The sequence below is a fragment of the Stegastes partitus genome, unplaced genomic scaffold (genome assembly GCF_000690725.1).
Source record: "Stegastes partitus isolate 25-593 unplaced genomic scaffold, Stegastes_partitus-1.0.2 Scaffold463, whole genome shotgun sequence".
In the NCBI taxonomy this organism is placed as follows: domain Eukaryota; kingdom Metazoa; phylum Chordata; class Actinopteri; family Pomacentridae; genus Stegastes; species Stegastes partitus.
In genome coordinates this window covers 192,460-211,036 of record NW_007578194.1, presented here as the reverse complement: position 1 = coordinate 211,036, position 18,577 = coordinate 192,460, and the positions used below count along the sequence as shown (strand labels likewise).

Sequence of the window (18,577 nt, the reverse complement as noted above, 5' to 3'; positions counted from 1 at the left end):
TACTATGAGGGAATTCTTGACAGGAATTCTTCCCAGTATGTCAGGGTTAAGTAAACTCGCTGTGGTGCAACTCTGCGCTCCCTCTTACGTCTTTATGTTTCTCCACCAGCCTCGTCAGTCTCTCCACCAAGTGGGTGACGAAGATGACGTCCATGACATCAGTGAAGTGTGCCGCTCTGCTGGTGAAGGCCACTAACTGCTGGCCTAAAGGCTGAGCGTTGGTGGCGTTTATAGGGATCTGAAATAAAAGCAATATATGGTAATGGTATTCAGAGAGGATGATGACACAGTCATCAGCACAACTCAACAGAGACGTGACATCAAACGGCTAATAAAACGAATATTGTAATGCCGTTTCATGTCATCTATGTAGTTTCGTGAACGGCATTACTTTAATGTGCTGCAGTGGTCCCACGAGTGCTGTAGAGTGAAACAGCTTGTTGTCAGTCAGTTTGTGTTATGTATATAAAGGCGTACATGCACAGATCTGGAAACACCTGCAGGCAACAGCGGAATCAATGGAGGCGTTTCTGTTTTCTAGGAATGTGAAGGTATTAAATCTGGCTGTTGAATTAGACTCAGTTGGTGAATATGTGGAAGTCAACATGTCACACATCATAATAAACTTGCCAAATTAAAACTGATTTATTGACAATAAAAATAAATGCTCAGAATCTGTGAATGGATCCACACTGTGTGTCAGCACCGGTTCCTCGTGATACCTGGGTGAGCTCATGCAGCACGCGGGTCAGTTCGCTGGCATACGGGCACTGAGTGTAGTCCTCTTCAGCCCAACGTCCGGCCCGGTCGCAGCGCCGCCACGCCTTCTTCTCCCTCGGGCTGGAGGGGTGAGGAGAGCTGCCGGAGGGGTGAGGGGCAGAGCCAAAGGTGGCAGGAGCGCAGGGCAGGAAGGCCAGGATGCCAGCCAGAGTCTTTGGCCACCTGCCACAAAAAAAATAAAAAAAATATCTCAGAAATATCAGGAATGAAGGGAGAAGAGGAATCTACTCTCCCTGCACCAGATGGCAATTTCATACTCCCTGTATTTAGGAAAGTATTCATTTGCATAATTGATTTACAGCTAGGTTTAATTATTTTTGCAGAAGACTGCCAGATTCTGATACTTGATTGTATGGCATCTGACTTAATTAACTTTATTGGCCAACTTTATTAATGAACTTTATTGTTTTTCCATTTTGTGCACAATGAAACGAAACATTTTTTTTTGGGTTTAATGACAGAATACACTAAAGGCGGCACACCGCCAACTTTGCACATTTAGATTGATGGTCAAAAGTATTACCCAGTCTGTGGCAATAGCCGTCCAATGTCATGGTCAAGGTCAAATATATTCAGAAAGCACATTAAAACAACAACTGTTAAAGTGCTGTACAATAAAAAACACAGCAGGCAATGAAACAATGGCAACGACACAAAAAAAAAAAAGGGTTTCAAGCTGTCCTTGGATCAGATAGCAAAGGCAAGAGGCAGGACTTCGGCAGCTACTTTCTTAAGTCTGAGCAGTTCCTACACGTGAAGGCGTACTGATCCAGAGATTAGGAGCAGCCACTGTAAAAGCTCGATCACCTCTATTTTTGAACATCCAAGAGCATCTGGTTGGTCGATCTCTGCGCTCTTAACCCCGGTACGACGACGCTGGAGGTCAGCTCAATGAAGCGGCACCATCTCATTTTAAAACAAACACTAAGATCTTAAAATCAATCCTCAAATGGACAGGAGGCCACTGGAGCGAGGCCTCAACTGGTGTGATGTGATCGTGTTTTCTTTTTCCTGATAGAAGACAAGCGGCAGCATTTTGTATCAGCTGCAGGCGCTGAAGAGACGGCGGCTTTACGACCGCAACAAGGAATTACAACAGTCCAATGGTAATAAAGGCAATAATAAAGTAAGTTTCGATCAATATTTCCAGATTCCAATAAGCATCCAATATGATGTCATCGTAGGTGTGTTGGATGTTTTTAACCATTTCTCAGGCGTGGGGACATCCAGTAATCTCACACTAGCACTGGAAGGTAGGATTCAGTGTTTTTGTTGAGTCTAGAATGACCCACACCAGGGCCTTCAAGTCAGACCTCTGCTGCTTCAATCAGTCGACGGAAAGTTCCACAACTTTATGAAAGAGCCATACCGAATCACCTCTTTAACGTGCACCACGGTGGAAGATGGAAAATGTCAGGAAAGGATGTACACTTGAGGCAGAAATCTGATGCCGCCCGTTCGTCCTAAAGGGGAAATTCAGCCTAAGTGTTCTTCTTATGGCCACGCAAAGTCACTGGAGTCTCCTCTGAAGCAAGAAATGAGACTTTCTCAATAATGTCATCAAGGACCAAGTCCTGGAGCTGCTCTGCTGACCAACCTGTGATAGGGGCCAGGGTGATTTTACAGGCAAATGGATTTTTTTCATTTTCTGGGTAATGCCTGTTAGTGTTTCAATAAAATAAAGCTCATTTGAGTGTGAAAAGTCAGCCAAACATTCATAGTCCACGGCGTCAGCTTCCATCTCTCAGACAATAAAAGAACTACAGGTTTGGTTTCTCTGCACTTTTGTCATTTAAAGGTCTCATTTCTTTGCTTCTGCTCATATATATAGATCAATTTGTCTACAATCCAAGGAGAAACATATCAGTTTCTGGGTTTTTTTTTTTTTGCTCAACATCAAAATCCTGCTGCAGAAAAGAAGCTGAAGTAATGCTTAATGTGGAAACAGTTTTGACTTCATCTAAATTAAAATAAAGGAGCAAAGCACTCAGGAGGCTAGTAATCTGTTCTGAGGGTACTGACCTGCCATCCCTCTGTTCCCCACCCTATTCTCTCTTTTCCCCTCCTCTCTATCCGCGTTGCTGCAGCAGCAGCAGCTACTTAGTAATAAATGGCGTTAATTTCGCCCCCAACAAAAAAGGGGCTCATTTTCCAGCCCATTACTCCAATGCTCCAGCAGAAACAAAGCCTCTGTGCTTGCTGTACTGGAAGTTGCCTGTAATGTACAGCGGCTACAAAGGAGCGAACACGACAACAGCACACCCAAGGGGGAGGAGAGGTGCAGGCTGTAAATGTGTGCACAATTACAAGGTTTCAAGGTGGTCGAACGGAGTGGAGGACAGAGGAAAGGAGAATAAATGGACGGCGAGTGGATGCTCTTCCTCTTTCTATCCCAAACCTCAGCCATGCGAACAAACGCGCTCCTTTTTATAGTGGTGATATAAAGCCGGACCACGCTGAGCCATAATGTGTGTAGGAGTTGCACATATCCAATAATTATTAAAATATATGAACTGTCCACACTCTACTGTACATACTCATTTCTGCTCTTTAATGCCTAATGAGCCAAACCTGGTGCAAGTCAGACCAGGTGTCAGGTGGAGCAGAAGGCGGCGCAACACCAGCAAGAAGTAGCTCAACTGCATACGGGGAGATAATAACAGAGCGCGCTGTGATTACAGTATTAACTTTGATCCAGTCTACTCTGCAATTGGCAATATTTCTGGTGAATTAATTAGAGCGAGGCTAAACTATCGCCTTATTTTGCAGGAGACCCACCAGCATCACCTTTGAAAACCAGTGATTACTGTCCATTATCACCAATTACGCTGAACAAGCTGGTAAATAAAAGTGCACTTAGAATTCAAGGACACGGTTTATTTATACAACCTTGTTTTTCTTCTTTTTTTGAAACGGATGCAAGAAAAGCTCTTCAGTGAAAGAATGTTTGTGAAATGTTCTTTGTGAGTTAGAAAGGTCGATACTGACACCACTCATGTCTGCATGGATGCAAAGCTACAACATGCAGCAAGCTGAGCCTAACTTAAAGCCTGGTGTCACTGTCTGTAGCCAATGAAACGCTACAGCTGTAGTGGCTACAGAGGGAATTGTACTTCTTGTCAGCGTTACATTTATCTGTTAATTAAAACAAGCATATTAAAAGGAGACTCAGTTTTAAAAGCCATCACCTGTTGAGAGTTCATCCCTTGTGGAAGCCATCTTAGCCTAAAGAGAAGCCACACCTTAACACCTGCTCTTTATGTGATGGATGAGTAGGCGGGGTCTCAAATTTGATTGGACAATAGATGTGTGACAAAATTCAAAATAATTACGATAAATATTAAATGAAACACAAATGTTTTGTTGATTTTAACGTTCAGTGTTGATGATGCATATATAAATTGAGGCATTGTGGTTGAAAGAATCTTCAGAAAATCCTTTAGTTAATGTTAACTTCCTCATAGATCTCTGACCTGATTGGTCAGCTTGAATTTGGAGGCCAGGCCTGACCTGCATGTCTGTAAATGAGCATTACTGGAAGAGAAGCAGTGGAAGGCAGCACAATGCAGCACCATACTAGATACTAAACTAAACTTTATCCCTTGTTACTGTTGCTTTTTTATTTCTTTTTTAGAAACTGCAAAAAAAAAAAAAATGGCATCCTATTTTTCCAGGTCATTTTTGCCATGTAATGGTTTGTCCTACACTCATTGCAACATTGACACTGCAAACAATCTGGGACTTGCCGAGATTTAAAATCTTGATTTTAGACATGCTAGATAATTTGGCTTTTTTAAAAAGTTATTTACTCATTTTTAGTCCTTGATTTTACAGCACAATCTTAAATTGAGCATTAAAAATCTTATTTCAAGATTTCTTATCAAGTCAAATTTACTTGCTGCATTGGCAGATAATTTCACTAGTTTTAAGTCATTTTCTTCTCAAATTTAGTGTGTATATCTTTTATTTGGGCTACCCTTTTTTACAGTGGACCCCCATAAAACCAGTTCAAGATTAGATTTTTTTTACTGGTTAAACAAACAAGTTACGACTAAAATTAATGAGTTCATTGGTAGGTTTTGTTAATTTTGGGAACCACTTTCCCAAAGTTACACTCTGATACCACTTAACTGTATTCTCATTTATGTTTTAAAATGTAATTTAATTTTGTAACAAGCATATCTTCTCATTGAAAGTTAAGACATGATAGGAAAGGCTTCCAGTTTGAAAGAGCAGAGTCTATTTATTCATCCCCTTCCATTAAAGAAAAGGCAAAATTCACAACCAAATAACGAGAAACTGAAAAAAAGTAATAATAAATAAAAATTTGCTAAATTAGAATTTAGTGAAACAAGACATTGCTTTTGAATTATGGTTGAAAAGAATAATAATAATAATAAAAAAACTGTCCCGTTCAACAAAATATCAGTTTACAGGTCCCATTATGCTTGTTAGGTTTTCTTCTTTTTTTTTATTGTTTGTTTTTTTATATTTCTGTTGAACCACGATTCAAAAGCAATGTCGTGATTTTCATTAAATTTTTATTTATTCTTACTTTTGTCAATTTCAACTTATTTCAGTGACAGCCTTTTTTTTTTCTTCTTTAATGGGAGGGTATGAATAAACGTGAGGACGACTGTACATCAGGAGTTGGCCAGGAGGATGGAGACATAAGCAACAAGACTTTCACCCAGATGACGGGGTTCACATACCATGTGGAACCACTATTCTCAGAGTGAAGCTTTGTTTTCATTCGCAGCTCACCCTTGAGTTTCACTTGCTGTTAGGTTAAATTTAGGCACCAAAACCGTGTGGTCAGGTTTAGGAAAATGACACACTTCGGTTGACACTTTCTCCACGATAACTACATGTTTGAAGTTGGTTAAATTTAGGCACCAAAACTGTGTGGTTGGGTTTAGAAAAACAGCATGGTTTGGGTTCACATACACCCTTTCACTACATGCTTGAAGCTTCTCCGTTTTCTGGGTTACGAGCACAATGAACTCCTCAAATATGACTTGTTGGCACAAAAGGAACGACAGCGGAACAATAAAATAAAGAGCAAAGATATGTTGATTTGAAACTTATTTGTGATACGACACAAACAAATGTAATCAATTGCAAGTTAGTTGAATAGGAAAGTCATTTTTTGGGAGACGGGGCTGACCTTTGAGCAGATCTAAGTTAAATATATTTCCAGTCTTTGTGCGACGCTAAGCTGACTGTAACTATTTAACACAATCTTTACCATACAAACGTGAGAGTAGTGCTGTTCTGAATGTAAGATGTTAATCAAATCAAATCAAATCAAGTTTATTGTCATTTTGCTGTACATACACAGTAGTGCAGGCAAGATGAGAGAGTGTTTCTTCAGGATCATTTAATTAGTAAGTTTTGCAGAATGAACGTCTGGGATAGGCAAGACACTAAACGTTCACTCTCGCTGTCTCCTGAAGGGGGCGCTGTGTCCATGCATGCCACCATCACGTTGAACATGGTGAACCTCTTCAGGTCCTGGTAGGTCTTCAGGGACACAAAGACACACACGATGGTGGGACGATGGTGAAGCCGCCGATGCTGCCCAGAGCTAGCTGTCTGTCAGTCTGCATCCCCTCCAGCTGTATGTCCGTCTAGGATGTTGTCATGGAGCCATGTTTCTGTTAAAGCAAACACACAGCAGTCTTTCCACTCTCTGTGGGTTTCTCTCAGAAAACGCAGCTCGTCCAGCTTGTTGTCGAGGAAACAGACATCGGAGAGTAGGAGCAACGGTCCTGCTGGTCTGGAGGGGTTAGCCTTTAGCTTAGCATGGATCCCGGCTCTCTTCCTTTGTTCATGTTCGTACCGTTTGTGCTTCCTTCTCTCTCAGATAACTGCCGGCGTCGTCTCCGATCGGACTCCATGTTGGTGTAGTATGTTCAAATCACAACCGAGCGCCGGTCACTGTCCTGACGCCCAGCACCCAACATCTGATAGACAAGACACTCAAAACGTTCACTTTCGTTTTCTCCTGAGGGGGCCGCTGCATCCATGCCATCACCATGGCAACTTAATGGGCTGTTCTGAAGGTTTCTAAGCATTATAATTATGTAGCTAAGTTGGTACGGTTGTCTCTGAAGTTATCACACTCCTGTAAATGCTATTAATTGAAAGTTTAGACGATTATGTGACATTAAGTTAAGGCACTTCATTCTGTGTTTCAGTTTACTGACACATTTGGTGTATTGCTCTGATTATTATTTCAGAAACCATATGACTGTTCAATATTAAAGATATCCCGGTTCCATGTCACTCTCTGACCGGAGTCCACTGTAGACGAAGAAGCCATCCAAGTTTCCTGAGTAGACGTATCTACAATATACCGTCCTTAACAGGCACCATTCTTTTCATACCACGCTCAACAAGTGAATGATTATATTCCCAAAACGTCAAACTGATCTTTATACATCCTCTTTATTCCATGTGTTTGCAGCTAAAGGAGTGAGTGTACAGTGCCATACGTTGCGTGGCCGCTGAGACGTGACTCACCTGAAGTCCCCCTTGTTGTTGGTGACTCTGTCGGCGGGGCAGTATGGCGCTGAAGTCTCCAGAACGACTATTTCCATTTGCTGAGAAGTGTTGCCACGGGAACTGGTCACCAGACACTCCCAGATGCCAGCGATGCCCACGTCGATGTTGGAGAGGATGACCTCGCTGGAGGAGGAGGAGAATCAGAGGCGTGAAAACTATGAGTGTCTCGTTTTTGGATTATGTGTCGGTGGGACATTTATGTTGGTGAATTCCTGCCCGTGAGCTTCAGATGTCCTTCGCTCGAGCTGCTGCATTAGAATATGGCCTTACTTTTAGGGGTGAAATGTAGTTTTAGGATTACTGTAATGTTAAGACTTGGGTTTTTAGGGTGCTTTGGATTATTGTTGGATTAGGCTACGGATTAAAGTTAGTCAAACAGCAGCGAGGGCTAAGGTTAGGGCAACGTCTCAAGGATTCTGCAGTCAGTCGAGTGCAAAGATTGTACTTGTGTGCTTCACAGAGTGTAATTCATTCAAGAGACCCTTATGCGTATATGAGTATGCAGTAGCTTAAAATGTTGGCTGCGACTTAAGATGATCATTACTCATGCTTATCTTTCCTACTTTGTCACAGCGATTCCTATCTCAATGGAAAATGCCTGATTAAACAAAGGATGGTGAAACAGTGACAAAGAGCCAAAAGAGGCCATTTGCCAAGGCAACTAATCTTGAGGATTTTAGTCTTTATGAAAAAAAGAAGAAGAAGGAGAAAAGCCGGCGGAGATTGCTAAGCAACGTGCATAATCACCATAGAAATACTACATCCTTGAGAAATGCCAACTGTTTCATTTCCAAACACAATCCAGTTGTAGTCAAATATACACTTTTGCTTCTTGTGCGTTCTTCAAAAGCTAATGCCGTTTATTTATGAGCTAATTAATCAGCGTGTGCTGACGGCACTGTATATAACTTTTTAAATGCGACTTAGAGAACAACGCTCCACAAATGTATGACAATAAAAAGCAGGAATGACAGGCTGGACAATAAACTGAAATCTTTCAGAGTAAAGATGATTAGTAGCTGAGTGGCTCTGATGTGCACAAGCTGTAATCCCACAAAAAACGCTTCTCAAGACAGTGTGAGGGAACTACTTATTCAAGGAAAATTAAATGCCTTCATTCTGCCTGCCTCTCCCTCCGTTTCCCCATCCCCTCTCTGTCTCATTATGCTTACTACTTGTACAGTTATATTAGGCTCCAGCCTTTGCCAGCATGTATTTTACTATTCAGTGAAACAACCTTCCCAGCAACCAAACGCTGAGGCGCACTCGCATCGGCCCGGCCTTGAAATCAAGGTTTAGCTACCCGACATGGATGTGTTTGGAGTGCGGAGAGAGGAACTGGAGCCCACGTTAACGCAGGAGGGCCCGGTCTGGGTATTCCCTGCTCTAATCGGTTCAGCTGTGGTTCGCACATCAAGGTAGAAACAGCAGCAGTGGTTGTGAGAGAGACAACCAGAGGGGAGAAAATGTGAATATAACTTGTGACTGCGATACATTCTAGGCTACTGAACACTGGCAGCAAAAAGTTGTCCGTCTAAATGCACTATTTTTATTTTACTTCTCACTAACACATAAACCTTTATGGTTGAGATAGGAGAAAAATGTAATTATATCTTGTGCTATATATGATAATAATGGCATATTGTGAGTGCTCGCCCAGCTGCCCAATAAAAAAAAAGACAATATTGTCATAGCTGTTGTCTTGAAACCTAATGACCACAGAGACATTCACACTACAAGCGAGTGAAATATCTGGCCAAAGATAAGGATATGTTTTATTTATACAGCCTAACCTTGGTTATATTTTTACTGACATGTCTTTCTGAGTTAGACAGATACAGATACCAGTCTCATGTCTGATAGAAATCACATCAAGAATTTTAAAGTTTCTTCTCCGGTCATTGATTCAACCCCTAAAAACTCTTCTCTGTATCAAAGTTACTTTTATAGAAGCTTTGTTTTTTTGTCCAATGGAAAAAATGGCTTCCATGTAATTCTTTTGCTTTCTTCAGAATGTGCGGCTCTATGAAGCCACCTCCCAACTCAGTGCAGCCTAAGCACACCAGCTCACCTGTAGCACTCTAAGACTACACAGCAAGTTGCAGTACAGAAAAAAAATCAGTCATATGTGTTCCAAGAATGCTGCAGATCGATGGGATTGGTTCCTTCGTTTTGTGACCTAAAAAACCTTGCTGATGTGAATATGCATTTTTGAGAAGAGGGGATGCTCAGCCAGGGTGCTAACTGCTTGTTTTATTCATACAGTCGTGCTCAAATCTATTCATACTCTTCCATTAAAGAAAAGGAAAAAAAATCACAATAGTCACTTAAATAACTAGAAACTGGAAAAAGTGATAATAAATAAAAAATGTGCTAAATTATAATTTAGTGAAATAAGACATTGCTTTTGAATTGTGGGTGAAAAGAGTAATTAAAAAAACCAAAAAAAAACCAAAACTGTCCCGTACGGAAGCCGAGAGCGGTCGTTTTCCGCTACTGTTCTTTCTTTTCTCGAGATAACGAGTTACTTTTCTCGTTATCTCGGGATAACGAGAATCGCTTTCTCGTGAAAACGAGATAATTGGTGTTTGTGTTTGCCCGCTCGTGCCCGGTCCAGGATGGGGACCTCCCACACACCTGGGATTCCATCCTCAGTCACCAGCGGGGGGGCCGGAGGACAGACGAGACCGGGCACGAGCGCTTCATTGTAAGTTGTCGTGCCCAGTCAGCTGTTCTCATGACACATCATGTCGGAGTTCCCGGTCAGCTGTCTATATACGATACGTCACACCAGGAAGTCTGACAACTTCTGATGAAGGCTGAAGTGACAGCCGAAACTGTCAACAGGATAATTATCTCGTTATCTCGGGAAAACGAACGCCGTTTTAAAAAATGTGCGGCCATGACTGCTCTCGGCTTCCGTAGTCCCGGACAAATGAGAGCACTTTGCTGATGAGCAGTGAAATCCAAATACCTGTCAACAGGTGCAGAAGTCTGACTGAGAGTTAAGGAAACACCTGATGGCAGTGATTGGCTCAAAGGGTTGTTCAATGAAATATTAGTTTATGGGTCCCATCATGCTTGTTTGCTTGTTTTTTATATATATATTTCTGTTGAACCACGTATCAACAGCAATGTCATGATTTTCATTAATTTAATATTTATTATCAATTTCAACTTATTTCAGTGACAGCTGTTTCTTTCCTTCTTTAATGTGAGGGTATGAATACATTTGAAGACGACTGTATGTCTCTAGCATTTAAAAAAAAGACATGGCTTTTGGTGAAAACTCGATTTTCACCAAAGCTTTTTAAGACAAGAAAGAAAAAGTTGGAAAACGGCCCGACTGCCTGGTGGAGTTTATGAAGACTTGCACCACCCACATATTTGTACTGCGGGTATGAATCTGGAACCAGCAGTAAGCATCTACTGAGTATATTTCACAGTCAGAAATGAGAGCACCGTCTTCTCATTTAACTCTCCACCAGAAGCCAAACAATCAGATTTCCTAAAAATGCTGAACTCCTATTTTAACAATTCTGGAAACTAACAGCGGGTCGTGTTTTATAGTTACGTCCTCTGGTGTCAAAAAAAAAAAGAGCAAAGATAAACACTGATAATAAACTTGACCAATTGAGGTTGTAACTGGACCCTTTGTTAAGAACAAAGCAGAAGTGATTAGTCAATCAATGGATTAGCTATTTGGGAGATAATTAATCTGCAAAAAAAAAAAAAAAGTGTTAATTGATTCAAGCCTTTTTTTCTAAAGATGCCAAACAACCTTTTGTTTTAGCTTCTGGAATGTGAAGATTTGCTGCCGTGCTTCGAGATCTTTGGGCGACGGGAAATTCTAATTAGTGTATTTCACTATTATCTAACGCTGAATGGAGGAAATGATTAATCAGTTAATTGATAAAACAACAGGCAGATTAAGTGATGATGAAATGATCATTATTTTCATCCCTGGTTATTAATTACGAGCATGTTGAAACGTGAAGCGGTGGATGTTTGTGACTTCCTGTTTGATGACTAACCATAAAGAACCATAAACATGCCTGTTTTACTCCACTCTAGTGTAATTGATCCACGATAAATGACCAGCCATGCACACATATTGCCAAATAATCTTGCCAAAATGTTTATGTTTCTTATACATTCGCTTATAGGATTACTTATTTGACAGATTTAATCACATCCTCCACAGTATAAACAAATTACACTGAGCTTCACATGGAACGGAGCTTTGTCAGTCAGTCCAGTTGTTTGGTCTGCAAATGAGCTCATTTGAACAAAAGCAAGTTTGTGTAAAACAGCATTAAGACATAACGGATTAAGAGTCTGGCTTAAGTTCAATATATGATACAAACCACTGAGGCCAACAAACGAAAGTCTTGCATAAAAAAGAAGCAAACAACAGTTCATTAGTCAAATGAGCTTCTGAGTAACTCCTGATCTGAATCTACTACAAAGGTAACCTGCTTACACACTAACATTTCCAAGTGAAATCACAGCGTGCACTCGCGTGAACTCATCTAGCTGTGCAGTAAGAGGAGTGAAAAAACGGAAATCACAGGATGTAGTTAACATTCCCCGAACCGAACGGACACATGACTTTGCTCCGATGACTTTCTGTGGGCGAGTTATGAAAATGAATAAAATGAGTCCTGATTTCATCGTCTGTGTTCCACTAAAGCTCTCTTTTCTGATTGCTTTTCTAAAAGGCCCTAAATCAGATTTGAACGCTTGACTGAGATGATGACATTCTGGGCTGCGGAACAAGTGTGTATGTCTGAGCGTGTGTTTGTGTGCGACTGTAAATATATGTGCTGCTTTTTTTTTTTTTTTTTTCCCTTTTCATGTGACTAAGTACATTTTCAGTTGTGTGAAAAGCCCTCCTGGGTTAGTTTTGCACCAATCAGCTAATAATCTGGAAAGGATCTTTTTGAATTGTTGCCATTATGACAGATTCACACATATTTCTAACATGCGTGCCTGGTTTGCACTCCAACACAACTCTGATGATGGCAACATATTTTAATTACCCTTTTTTTTTAATGCTAAGAAAAGCTCCAATCCAGACCCTTACTACTCCTCTGTATGTCTCACACACTGTATCACATACTCTTCCAGTCACTCCCTCTCTCCTTTTCTCCACCTCCTCCTTGAAACAACATCCTTCCTCTTCAACAGGGTGCAAGTTCAGTTTAAAGTGTGGCTGGGCTTTAAATTGAAACCTTCTGGGCTTAGTCCAGCTATCAGCCCGTCTCCATGGTGCAGCAGTTATATAACATACCACAATGAGGACGTAGGCTGTCTGAAAACCTAATCTAAACAGATAATAGATAAAATATTGGGAGGTAAAGTGGAAGACCAAATCTGCTGGTCATGCTTATCAGACCCAATTTGCACAGGACTAGTTTTACATGGAGGACACGGTCATTCAAAGACTATCCTTCAAACTCTGTGTTTAATAATATATTTTTACAGGGTAATGAATTGGCTTTCCTTGATACAGTTACTGTATAAGAAGCCAGGACTTGGCAGTTTGTTTATGGATTTAACAACACAGAAGCCGAGACACTTGAGCATCCAAGACGTTCGTCTGTGGACGTGTCATCCAGGCGCTCCAGCACATGAGTCGTGTTTAGCCCTCACATTAAAGTGAAAAATATGCTGGCCTGAGCAAATACCAGAACAATCCAATCATGAAAAAAGGGCTGAAGCGAAGGAGATTTGTCCAGCCGTTTCTTTTCTTAGCTTTCCCTGTACCACCTTTTCACCTGCACTCTTACTGGATAACCCCAAGACCACTTCATGAAAACACTTGAGTTCACAACAGCTTTCCTTTATGTGCAGCACTTGTTATGGTCACTGGATGCTGTTTAAGCTGCAAATATACTTTGCTGCTAGAGAAATGTTGATTGAAGGGTCTACAGCAACCAACTAGAGCCTTCGTCCTAACTGTACACAGTCTGTGTTTTTGAATCACTGAGGAGAAGCAACTGGCACGTTTAAGAAACCTACAGACAGGAAACAGTAAAGCTCCACCAACCTTGACTTTAAATGTAGATAAGAGGCTTTCACGCACCTCTAAGTCTGAGGCCGTGGTTTTCTGCCAGAAACTGGTGAATTGCTCCCTTTTGGTTGGGATGAGTTGCTGCTCGTGGTGAAGGAGTTTATGTACCTCAGGATCTTGGTCACAAGTGCAGCATCAGCAATAATGCAGGTGTTGCCGGAAGCTCTCCATTTACTAATCAATCTACATCCAAACTCTCATCAATGGTTATGAGCTCTGGGTATCGACCGACAGAATGAGATCACCGATGCCAGCAATCAAAATGCGGTTTCCCCTGAAGGGTGGCTGGGCTCAGCCTTTGAGATAGGACGAGGAGGAGCTTAGACATCCGGGAGCAGCTCTGAGAACAGCTGCTGCTCCGTCGTGAAGCCGGCTGAGGTGGTTTGGGTATCTGATTAGGATGTCTTCCGGGACGCCTTCCTTTGGAAGTTTTCCCAGCATGCAGAGCTGGGATGAGACCCTGGGGTAGACCCAGAACTTGCTAGAGAAATGACATCTCTCATCTGGCCTGAGAATGCCCTCGGAGCCTCCAGGAGGAAGTGGAAAGTGTCGCTGGGGGAGAGTCATGTCTGGAATGCCCTGCTTAGCCTGCTGCCACTGCAACCCGCCTCCAGATAAGAGGAAGAATGGATGGATGAAGAGCTTTATGTAATACTTGCAGCAACAGTAAAACTTAAATCAAAGGTTATAATGCCAAAATGTAAGTGAAAGAAATCACTCTTTCCCTAGCATTGTTTATTCTGACTGCTCCACTCATGGTCTCTTATGAAGATACTAGAATGAAAACACAGAATAGACAATTTGCACAAGATAATTACCTGGCTTCACCAAAAAAAAACTGTAGGCATTGACAGCGCTTGGTTAAGCTGTCAAGCTCTAACTGCAGAATTAGCAGATGTTTGTCATACAAGAGCTTGTCATATTTCATTATGTGACTACTGTTGTACTACTGCTACCACTTTCTACGCTTCATCTTGTCAAACATCACCTGCAGTTTCCATAGGAGCCTTCTAATACCTGGAATCATCCGCTCACGTTGAGCAGATGATTCCAGGTGATGATTGCCCTCTGTTTACTTAAGCAAACTCTTAATTGTTTCATCATCGAGCTATTTTGTTGAACACAAACAATTGTTATAATAAGACAGTAGCAGGCAGATCCGGGAATTAGTGTAGACTGTTAACAGCTCGCTATAAAGAAAAAAATGTATCTGAAAACTACCGTGTGCAGCGTAATTAAACCTTGTCAGGAATTTACAACAATGTCTCAAATAGACTATGACGGGTACAATGGAGATAATGGTACAGCTTATGAAACTAAACAGATTACTTTGGGGGAGAAAAACTACGACGGAGCAATAAATCTTCCACATCATCTGGCTATTTTTTTTTTCTAAATACTACTGAAAAAGTGTGCTTCAGTGTTTTCACCTTCACTGGTAGTGTTACAGATAACGATGCAACAGTGTGAGTCCATGCATGCTGGTGTGGGACACAGCAATTCTCTGTAAACATGAAAAGTCTGCAAAGGGGACAGTTACATCAGCGCTGAACATGTGCCAACTGTCTCAATGGTGGGAAATGCAAAGGAAAACACCCCCCCACCACCACCAATCCCACCCCAACACACCCAACCACAGACCCTCACCTCTCCTCTCCCCTGCTATACTCCCCCCACTGAAGGCGTATTCTGCTGCAGCCTGATCACAAATTTCCCTGGTGAGCTGCTGCACCCAGACACAGAGCAGAGGAAACAGCTCAGCAGCCTTTTTCAGAAAAAAAAAAAAGAAAGTAATTTTCACATAATAAACATATGAAGGAATCACTCCACTTAGTGAAAATTAGTAGGGCAGGGGCACACACAAGCCACACATAAAGCACTGACCTACATCCACAGTAACACTGCACCATTGTGGAGCAGTTCCCCAAGGACTCATTAGGAACATTTATGCTCGCGCGCTGATATTTAACAATTTGTTTACATAATGTTGCTTATGAGACTGTAAACTTTCAATCTGTCCCCACTACCAAACCAATGCTCCAAAGCTGGGGCATTTTAATGCAAGCTTGCTGATCACAGTTTATGAACTCGTGTTTTTTCACAGCGTTGCACTATTATGTGCATTTCTGGACCTGTCCCTCAGCAGCTTCCCTGCAGATATAGATGCCAGAAGCACTGCATACATGCAGGCATGTGTGGATGCAGAGTAAGTACACACGCAAGCACACACAGAGGCATAATTCACTCTGGTATAATGAACATACTATTCCCACTGTAGCAGCATCCATCAAATTAGCTCCTTGTCTTAACTCACTCTATCCATTACTCCAGCCAGCACATTATGTGGACTGTTAATAATTTACACTTCACTTTATCTTTGTTTAACATCATTCGATGCAACTAAGAGCTTTTATTTTTCTTTATTGACTGAAACTGGCAAGCGCTTAAGGGATGAACCCAGAGGTAAAATTCTACAGTATGTGTGTGGACATAATCAAATTTTGTCTCCTTAGCAACTGATGCTGCTCAAAAGCTTGTTGGCACACTCCTAAATTCAAGACAGAAAATGAACAACAACAAGAAAAGTGCAACAGAGGTGTGGGTTTGAGAAATAAAATGTAGAATGTAATAGCAGAAGAATGAAATATGGGATTAAATTAAAGAAATAGCATTTTATTTATGAGCAAGAAGTTCTATATATAAAAAAAGAGCTTAGAGAGACCACCAGCAGGGACATGAAGGAAGAGGCACAGAGACATTTAGATTCTTTCCTTTTGCTTCAGTAATATTTCCAAACCAGGTTCTTCATTTTGTGCAAGATTAGCCTGATTAAAAATGGAGAGGATTAAGAAAGATACATCCAAAGTGTCTGCTGTAGCTAGCTACAGGGCTCCAAAATGTTTGATCAATGAAACATGAATCACAGGCTGGTCCCACCGCTGCCGCTAGCATAGCTAATACTGGGAGTTTGGCCTGACACCATTACTCAGCAGGAGTTTGGCCCACATCGCGGAACCATCAGGCCTCATGGGGCCTGCTTCTTTGCCGCTGCTCACTGTGAGCAATGTAAACGGATCAGCTTATCGGCCCACCTGCGCCAGCAAATAAGAGCCTACAATGACACGGCGCAGTGAATATGAGAGGGAGCTGAAAGATACAAAAATACCATACCGTAGAAAAATTATCAAACAAAAAGGCATATTTCATAATGTCACGCCTGTTTCAATCAGTAAAATGTCATGTCATGTTCTGAATGTGTGCTCTGGCCGCTTGCCTGACGCAGCCTAAAGCAGGATAAAGCAGAATTTAGCTGAGAAAATAGCCGCAAAACATTTCGGGTTCACCTTCAAAGAGGTCACTTCACTGAGGCTTTGGCATCTCTGCTCACATTGCTGCAACACTGTGCGACAAATCCAGACGAGGGCTTTAAGCCACGCGCTAAATCCTGTGTATTCAGTCTTTCCCCTCTGATGGGGCATGCAGGGCAAGGCTGACTGACTCAGAGGACATTTATCCAAGGTGAACGACATCAACACGGGCTGCAGTGACTAATATATTGTCCAGTGTGGCTAAACAAGCAATGACAGTGTCTGACGTGTCAAAAGGCCAAAACATTAGTTAAGTTTTTTACATAACGTTCGCCGCACCAGTGAAGTCACGGCACTCGTTTTCCCCTTTAGAGCTCTCTCAGCGCTGCACTTTAAAATGCAGCTCACAGAGGGTGAAGGGTGAAGTTCAGCCCACGCACAGCGGATTGTTTTCGTTGGACCAAGCTCTGGTATACACTCATCAGCTATGGAAATAATGTCTGCTCTTTGCAGGTTTTCTACAGGAGGGAGACATTCCCAGGTGCCAAAAGAAACATGACCCAAATAGGTTCCACTTGGGGGGAGAAAATTGCATTATTTGTGTGTACAAGTGGAGAGCAGTATGCAATTGCAAGCTGGGCCGTAATCAGAATGGGAGTGTCGAGAAATTCATTGGGACGCTGAGCTGGAAAAGTAAAGTCAAAGTTCTGGGGGATTCGTTTTGAGTATCGGGAGGGGGGGGAGAGATAGGGAGCAGCTAATAGGACTAGAGAAGCAGAAGGCTGGAACAGGAGCTGACAGATGGGACCAGTCAGTACACAACTAACATAAAGAGTCGGTTGCATAAGTTGTCCCCGCAGTGACACCAAGCAATGCACAAAAAAAAAAAGGATCCTCGCTGCCGGGCTTCTCAGTACGAAGGCAGCGACCTCAAACCCAAATCTCGCTACAGTTACATGATATCAGTGGGTTTTTTATTTCTGCTGATAGTGGCAAAAGCTGAGAGTCTTTACTTAAATCTACTGTGTGTACGATCTTTGTGTAATTACGGCAGCATTTAAATAATTCATATTACATACAGTTGTATTTGTGAAAATAAGAGATTCAATATGTCTTGCTAGTTTTGTTCAACATGTTTAAATTCCACGTGTTCTGGGACCTTTATTAGTAGTAATTGGTAGTCCTGCATTTAAAATGATTTTCCGCCCAGGATTGAACTATTTCAGGGACTAAGGGGGCAATGCAAGCAGCTGTAGAGACAATATCCCAATATTAAAAGCAATATGGCGACTGCACACTGACATATTTGCACATTTGTATGACTTGGAGAAACATCCCCATTCGTTTTGAGTTGTAGGTCCAATGTTCACGCTTCTCTGTGTGTTTGGTTTTCACTGTAAATATCTGCTTGATTCACCAGATAGTCACCAACACTGTTTCTGCTACTTCTACATTTGAGTTTGTCTGAGCTTTTTTTTTGGTGAAACAGTTGTGTGCTGTGATTGAAAACAAAACGAACAAAAGCAGTGAGAGTTGCATAACAGTAAAGTTGGAGGCCAGACAACCACAACAGTTAGCTACATGATGTTAAGGGTTGGACCGTTTTCACATTACCCACAATCATTTGATTCATGTCAAGTAAAGAGCACAAAAGTATTCTCAGCATGATGTCAGCTAAAGTACTTCTAGTTCAGAAAGGTGACTTTTACTTAGAAGCATGTATTTTATATTATTTATGTAATGTTACTCATGTGTGAGCAGCATTTTTCTGCTGATCAAGAGCTAAATTTAACTAGTTAACATGCTTTATAGTTGAATCCATGCAGGGTAATGTATTATATTCTTA

General features: G+C 41.6%; 1 protein-coding gene across 1 annotated transcript in view; it reads right to left on the bottom strand.

Annotated features, from left to right (window-relative positions):
- adgra1b (adhesion G protein-coupled receptor A1b) overlaps positions 1-18,577 on the bottom strand; it is a 209,305-nt gene that overhangs the window by 140,870 nt on the left and 49,858 nt on the right. The window contains exons 7-10 of the mRNA XM_008286670.1: positions 9,419-9,434; positions 7,306-7,470; positions 723-942; positions 89-238 (exon numbers count right to left, since the gene is read on the bottom strand). Of these exons, the coding sequence (XP_008284892.1) occupies positions 89-238; positions 723-942; positions 7,306-7,470; positions 9,419-9,434 (551 nt within the window). The remainder of the gene's footprint in view (positions 1-88; positions 239-722; positions 943-7,305; positions 7,471-9,418; positions 9,435-18,577) is intronic.